At 37.9% G+C, this 8,184-nt stretch overlaps 1 protein-coding gene across 3 annotated transcripts in view; it reads right to left on the reverse strand.

Annotated features, from left to right (window-relative positions):
- Positions 1 to 7,444: 7,444 nt before the first annotated feature.
- ASB11 (ankyrin repeat and SOCS box containing 11) overlaps positions 7,445 to 8,184 on the reverse strand; it is a 31,530-nt gene continuing 30,790 nt past the window's right edge. For all 3 annotated transcript variants that reach the window (XM_025373089.1, XM_025373088.1, XM_025373090.1), the window contains exon 7: positions 7,445 to 7,569. In XM_025373089.1, the coding sequence (XP_025228874.1) occupies positions 7,445 to 7,569 (125 nt within the window). The remainder of the gene's footprint in view (positions 7,570 to 8,184) is intronic.

The following is an 8,184-nucleotide window of genomic DNA, read 5'->3' on the forward strand; positions in this document are numbered from 1 at the left end:
CTTCAAGATATAACAATGGCGGGAGTAGAAAAATTAATAAATGGAAATTAAGACCTGGTGCACATTTGTTTACAAGCTAAATTTGTTAAAATAAGAAGCTACTATTTCAAGTATGATCTGTGTATTTGTCCTGGTACAGACTCTGCTAAGGGAAGGAGATGATAGATTCCATATGCAAATGGAATATATCCATGCAAGTGCAGCCCCTGCCAGTGATATGCAATGGGTAAAAACGTGAAGTCCTGCAGTGTGGAGAGCATCCTCCCCGACAAGCTGTGGTTATTCAGCGATTCATCCCTCACCATGGCAGCTTCAGGAGATGTCTCTGAAGGGTCAGCTATTCTCTTTGTGTTCAATGCATAAATCTTCTCAGCAATGAGCATTGTTACTGAAAAAAGATTCGTGGAGAAACCTCATGTTTATTTGACAAAGCAATATAAGAAATATAAGGGAGGAGAATTACTTTGGGAGAAACAGTTCCTTAATCAAATGTGAACCAAAATTACAGACGTTGGATTACATACCTAAACATTTAAATAATTTAAGGGATTTGGAAGGTGTTGAGACTTAAATCTTCAAGTGACATAGCAAGCTTATTTTTTTCTTTTTCTTTCTTTCTTTTTTTTTTTTTTTTTTTTTTTTTGAGACGGAGTCTCGCTCTGTCGCCCAGGCTGGAGTGCAGTGGCGCGATCTCGGCTCACTGAAAGCTCTGCCTCCCGGGTTCACGCCATTCTCCTGCCTCAGCCTCCCGGGTAGCTGGGACTACAGGCGCCCGCCACCACGCCCGGCTTATTTTTTGTATTTTTTAGTAGAGACGGGGTTTCACCGTGTTAGCCAGGATGCTGTCGATCTCCTGACTTCATGATCCGCCCCCCTCGGCCTCCCAAAGTGCTGGGATTGCAGGCATGAGCCACCGCACCTGGCCTATTTTTTTAAAATAATAGGTAAAGGTAGATGATGGACTGATGCAGTCATACAAATAATAGCTAGCTAAATAGATGGTAAATACATATATGTCTACACAGACATAGTCAGATGGTTTATAGATAGGCAATATTGGGTATTTGGTTATGAAAATATTCATTCCTTAAAATGATTCATTGTGTATATATTTTAAATTATTTTAAACTATTATTTTAAATAGTTTTTATATGTAAATCACACTTCTGGAAATCTAAGAAATACTTCAAACATTTTTGAAGATTTATTTAAAAATGAGGTTCACGTCAATGTTATCTATAATAGCAAGAAACTAGAAATAATTTAAGTATCTAACAATATGGAAATACCTAAGGAATATGATATATTTTAAAAGGTTGTCCCAAAGGGTTCGAAACAGAAAATCATTAAAATATGGTTTATGGGAAAAGCTGGAATCATAAATACTTTTATAATAGGATATCTGTGTTAAATCAGGCAAAGGAATAAAAAAATATGATGTGCTGAAATACTGAAAAATCTTAAGAGTAGAGGTTAACTGATAAATATTATATACATATGTGAGTAGTTATTCTAAAATTCAGTCACCCTGCCAGGGATCTTGCCTAGCCAGCTTATCTAAAATAGTAAGCCTCTGTCATCACTCTTTAATCTGCTTTATTTTTCTTTCTATCACTTCCTGATATGATATTATATTTGTATTATTTATTCCCTACTGTCCTCACTAACACATGAGTTTTTTGGGAGCAAACACCATGTCTGTCTTTCACACTGTTCTACAGTGTCTGGCACATAATAGATGCTTAGTAAAAAATGTGTTAAAGGAATTAATTGAGAAGCTATCTTAGGGCACTTCAAATATGACTAAAATTATAAAAATTATACTGTTTTGGGAAGAAAGCATCCCATATAGTGTAAAAAGTGAAATAATTTGTATTAGTATCTCAGAACCCCAAACCGCAGGCAAAATGGAAACCGAAGGGTTAATTCGATCAGGTCTGTCTGCCCTGCTTGCTTTCGGTGGCTTGCTTTTTGATATTTCTTTTCTTTTTTCATGAAGCTGAAGGCTACAGTAGTTGAATGCCTCTCTGCTGAACACTGAAACTTAATCTTCACTGGCTACTTTATAAATAACATTCATAGTTCACCACAGTAATGATTGCTTCAGTTGTTTTTCAGGAACTTGGGCCAGCTCCTGTTCAGTTCAAACCGGTTAAGGTCACTGGCTCTTCAACTAGGCCTCCACAAGTGCCTGAGAAATGGCCTTCTGATGTCAGACGACCAAAAATGACACCTCAGATCATGCTAATGCCACTATTTTTGGTTTATATGTCCTATGTAATGTCATGAACCCTGGCTATGCTTGCCCAGAATAAGCCTGTTACTTTTTTCCCCACTGTCAATCACTTTTTCCCATGCCTTAGACGACCCCACTTCCCTAACCCATAAATATAGCTAAGCCTTATCTTTGGGAAGGTGGATTTGAGAGCTGTTCTCCTGCTTCCTTGCTTGGCAGCCTTGTGAATAAATCTTTTCTCTTTTGCAAAACCTGTGTCACAGTGATTGGTTTACTGCATGTAAGCAGAACAAACCTAGATCTAAAGTTGGTAACAAAATAATTTCATAAAAACCAGATGATTAGTCTGATGGTCTAAATATAGCTTAATGGATTAGGCCTTAAAAGGAACTTAAAGATTACCTCATGTCTAATACTTTCATTCATAAATTGTAAGACATTGGCGCCACTCTAGGATTCAGGGACCTGGACAATCAGATGAATTCTGGTGAATAGTTGTTCAGGATTTGAGTGCCACCTCCTCCCGCAACACAAATACAGGCCTACCATTGTTGGGAGGTCCATACAGATGATTTGTGGCATCCATGGTCTGCAGTTGCAGTGGGCAATGGAACACTTCCCTGGGGTCACAGACTGGTTGAATGTCCTAGAGCCTCCCAGGGCTTAACACAGTACTCAGACATTCAGCAAGATCCCAGTTGACAAAAAAAACAAAACAAAACAAAACAAAATACATTCGCGAGAACACATTGAAGGAAAGTCTCCAATTTCTAAACGTTCTAGGATAGGAAGAGACTCTCCGTTCTTTCCTCTTTCTAATGATGGCTCAAACGGCTCCTCATCCTGTTTCAAATCCGTCCTTTCTTTCAATCAATTTTCTATCTTTAACATTCTTATGACTATTTATTTGTATGTTATTTGATAAGTTTCCTAGTCATTCCCTTTGCTAATATTTCTATTCATGAACCTATATTATTCTTATTGATTTGTAAATGAACTATTTATATGTTGAAATGTAGATATCAGCTGAGATCACTCTGCCCTTTAATATTTGGGGCACAATGAATTGTACCTCCTTTCATGGCCATTGGACTTACGCTGTACCTTCCTCAAGATTTGTGAAAATTGACTTTCCCAAGGTTTGTAAACACTCTTCAGTTTTTCTCGTCACATCTCTCATAGAAGGAGAATTTGATCCCACCTGAAACAGGTAAGTTTACATATTGTTTTGCCACCACGTCATGCAATACATATATTATAGCATGTAGAGCCAGATAAATAATCTAGGTTCTTTCCTTAATATCTTCTAAAAAATGCACAAAGTATCATATACGTTTTAGACTTTACTCAAGATTTGGGTAATATTTACATCCTTGTTCACCAGAATTCTCCACTGGGAAAAGGAGAAAGCTAAGAGTGGGATGTGATGATCACCTTTGTCCTAGAATATTGACTTTTGATCTGCTATAAATGTCACGTACAGTTTTCCTCTATTTTGGTTTGCACTTTGATTTTATATATGGCATTTTTTGCAACATAATTTTTTATGTATTCCAATTTATCAGTATTTTCCTTTAACCTTTCTGCCTTTGATATATTTCAAAAATGCTTTCCCTTTCATGTATATTCATGTGTATTTTCTTATAGTATTTTTATAGTATTATTTAATTTTTAAATTTTTTTTTAAAAAGCAAGGTTTGCTTTGGAAATATGATGTAAGATTAAAATGTAACCTTTCCCCCCAGATAATTAACTAAGATTATTAGATATTCCAAAATTTAAAAATCAGAAAATGATTGAGTACTGTTAATAGAAATGTAATGTGGGCCACACATGTAATGTAAAATGTTATTATAGTCACACTAAAAAAGTAAAAAGAAAGCCAGTGAAATTAATTTTAATAATACATTTTATTTAACCTAATATATTCAAAAGATTATCATTTCACTGTGTGATCAACATCAAAAGCTTTTTCAGTTAATTTTATTTGGTATGTAATAACTGTATATGGGGTACAGAGTGACATTTTAATACCTAGAAGTGATCAAATCAGGGTGATTAGCATATCCGTCACCTCAAACATTTATCATTTCTGCTATGAACATTCAAAATCTTCTCTTCTAGCTTTTCAAAAATATATAAGAAATTATTGTTAACCACATTTACCCTACAGTGCTATGAAACACTAGAAATTATTTATTCTATCCAATTATAATTTTGTATCCATTAACCAACATTTCCCTACTGCCCGCTCCCCACTATCCTTCCCAGCCTCTAATAAGCATAATTCTACTCTCTATTTCTGTGAGCTCAATTTTTTTAGCTTCCACATGTAAGCAAGAACATATGGTGTTTATCTTTCTGTGCTTGACTTACTTAACATAATGTCCTCTAGGCTCATCCATGTTGCTGCAAATGACAGAATTTCCTTCTTTTTTAAGGCTGAATAGTATTTCATTTTGTATATATACCACATTTTCTTTATCCATTGATCTACTGATAAACATTTAAGTTGATTTCATATCTTGCTCTTCTGAATAGAGCTACAATAAACATGGGGGTGTAACTACCTCTTCCATACATTGATTTCCTTTGTTTTTGATAAATATCCAGTAATAGGATTGCTGGACCATACTTGACAACAACAAAACAAATAATCTGATTTTAAAATGGGCAAAGGATCTGAATAGACATTTCTCCAAAAAAAGACATACAAATGGCCAACAGGTATATGAAAGGATGCTCAACATCACTAATCATCAGGAAAATGCAAATCAAAACCACAATGAGATATCATCTTACCCCAGTTAGAATGGCTATCCAAAAAATAGAAAATAACAAATGCTGGTGCAGATGTGGAGAAAAGGGAATTCTTATACACTATTGGTGGGAATGTAAATTACTACAACCACTATGAAAAACAGTATGGAAGTTTTCAAAAAATTAAAAATACAACATCAAACGTTATTAATATTTCAAAACAAAAAAATAAAAAATAAAACAGAAAAAGAAGAGGCGGGTGGATCAGTTGAGGTCAGGAGTTTGAGACGAGCCTGGCCCACATGGTCAAACCCCGTCTCTACTAAAAATACCAAAAATTAGCCAGACCTAGTGGCAGATGTCTGCAATCCCAGCTACTCCAGAGGCGGAGGCAGGAGAATCGCTTGAACCCGGGAGGCAGAGGTTGCAGCGAGCAAAGATCGTGCCATTGCACTCAAGACTGGGTGACAAAAGCAAAACTCCGTCTCAAAAAAAAAGAAAACAAAACAAAAGAAAACAAAGTTCACAATATTTCATATTCTTTTTTTTTTACTCAATCACTAAAATGCAATATGTATTTTACACTTACAACACATGTTAATTCAGCCTATCCACAATTCCTGTGCTCATTAGCTATATGTCACTAGTAGCTACTGTATTGAATAGCACAGGCTTAGAGGAAGGTTTCTCACTCTCGGCACTATTGACATTTTGGACCTGATAATTCTTTTTTTTTCTTTTTTTCTTTTTCTGAGACAGAGTCTCGCTCTGTCACCCAGGCTGGAGTGCAGTGGTGCAATCTCGGCTCACTGCAACCTCCGCCTCCTAGGTTCGAGCAATTCTCCTGCCTCAGCCTCTTGAGTAGCTGGGACTATAGGCGCCTGCCACCACGCCTGGCTAACTTTTGTATTTTTAGTAGAGATGAGGTTTCACCATATTGGCCAGGCTGGTCTCAAACTCCCGACCTTGTGATCTGCCTGTCTCGGCCTCCCAAATTGCTAGGATTACAGGCGTGAGCCACCATGCCTGGCCAGACTTGATAATTTTTGGTTGCAGGCTCCTGTGCACTGTGCGTGATTAGCTGCATCCCTGGTCTCCACCCTCTAGATGACAGTAGCAATTCTCCCCCAGTTGTTGCAACTGAACATGTCTGCAGACATTGACAAATGTCTCAGTGGGAGTGGGGCAAAATTGTCTCCAGTGGAGAGCCAAAGGTCTAGAAAAACTGGGGGAAAAATACATGTGTGAAATGAGTCTTAGGATGATCTGAGAGGAAATTTTCATTTTAGAACCGAACACTGAACCATGACAGTAATACTTATAACAATTAAAAGTCTATCCAGTTCCCATGTTTTAAATTCACAAAAAGGAGAAAGAAGAGAGGAAGAGGAGGGGTGGCAGAAGGAGAGAGAAATGAGAAGAAGGAGAAGACAGAAAAGGAGAAGCCTCTTTTTATATACCTTTGTGCTTATTTTGGGCCCCTATCCACAGAAAAAAATAATGACCCAGCATTGAACCCACTTTGGTGGCTGGCATCAATATGTAATTATTTCAAAAACCCTGAGGATCTTGACTTTGAAAACAAGCCAGTGCTTGGGTTGCAACATGCCTCAGACAATGACTGTGGGTTCAGGTTGTTGGGGACACCCAGTGTTCTCAATCCTAGAACTGCTTACTTCAAATAACAGCATTGAATATCAGAAGCAATAAGATGCCAAACTCTGGGTGCACTGATCTCTTCCAAAGTCTTTCTTATCAACCAGGACCTTGGTAATTGGAAGCCTCAGTTAACTACACAATGTTTTTGAAGTCCTTAACTTTGTATATGTATATATATAAAGTCTATATAAATATATATAACTTCATATATAAAGAACTTTGAAAACATATATATAAGCTTTATACATATATTAAGGACTTTGAAAACATTAAATATATGTGTGCATGTGTGTGTATATATATATATACACCAAAAAAATCAAAATTATAGCAGATTAATTCAAGGAAAGAAAGAAAAAAGTGGGGAAGGGCTGAAGGGAAGAACTGAATCAAGAACATATCTTGGAATACCTAACACTTGTTATAATCTTATCCACCTGAATTTATATGTGTCTATACAATATTCAGAATGTTGACTTTTAGGTACAAGAAGATCCTGAATCATCAAAAAATAGCCTATTGTTTTCACTCTACTTCACAGTTTTTTTAAGTTTCTTTAACAACAAGAGCTAAAAGCTAAACGGTTTCTAGTTGCCCCTTGGTTAATAAGAACATTACACTAACCAGGAGTTTCCGCTCCTCAAGTGTTCTAGCTCATGGGGGATTTACTTCAACTGAGCTCATTTGAAGATACTAAGAGTCTAGCTGTTCAGCTTCCACACTAGGTACTCTAGGTACAGCAGACAACAATCTGTGTCATTCCAAGTATCTTCCCAGGGACACTTAGGACTATTGGTATAGGAGGAATCGTTCAAGTGGCTCCGGCAGACGTAGCTTGTGGATGGCTTGATGACATGCTCGACCAAGACACTTCCGGACACACAGGCGGCAGAGCTGGGAGAGAGCAGGTGGGCCTGAGAGAGAAATGAAAATGGTGTTAACTTCATAGTGGTGGGAGATGGTGTGGAAGGGGGAAATCAGAGAACTGGAAGAGGGGAAACTTTCTAAAAGCAGAAGAGAAGCTGGATCTGTATAGGAACTATAGAATGATGTAGCAGACACTAAATACAGACAGCGGATCCCGATTTGCACCTCTGGAAGGGATGCATTTCTTTAAGATGATCTTCCAAGGGTACTTGGATTACCAATGTTGAAGAATGAGGCTAACCAGAGGCAAGTTAGGAATCCAATGTGGGGTCTAAAGGGAATGCATCTCATTAATGTATTGAATGTGCCAATGAAAGTAATACACTGGGCCAGGCGCAGTGGCTCACGCCTGTAATCCCAGCACTTTGGGAGGCCCAGGCGGGCAGATCATGCGGTCAGGAGATCGAGACCATCCTGGCTAACACCGTGAAACCCCGTCTCTACTAAAAAAAATACAAAAAATTAGCTGTGCGTGGTGGTGGGCACCTGTAGTCCCAGCTACTTGAGAGGCTGAGGCAGGAGAATGGCGTGAACCCGGGAGGCAGAGCTTGCAGTGAGCCGAGGTGGCGCCACTGCACTCCAGCCTGGGCGACAGAGTGAGA

This window comes from Theropithecus gelada, chromosome X, assembly GCF_003255815.1.
Source record: "Theropithecus gelada isolate Dixy chromosome X, Tgel_1.0, whole genome shotgun sequence".
NCBI lineage: Eukaryota > Metazoa > Chordata > Mammalia > Primates > Cercopithecidae > Theropithecus > Theropithecus gelada.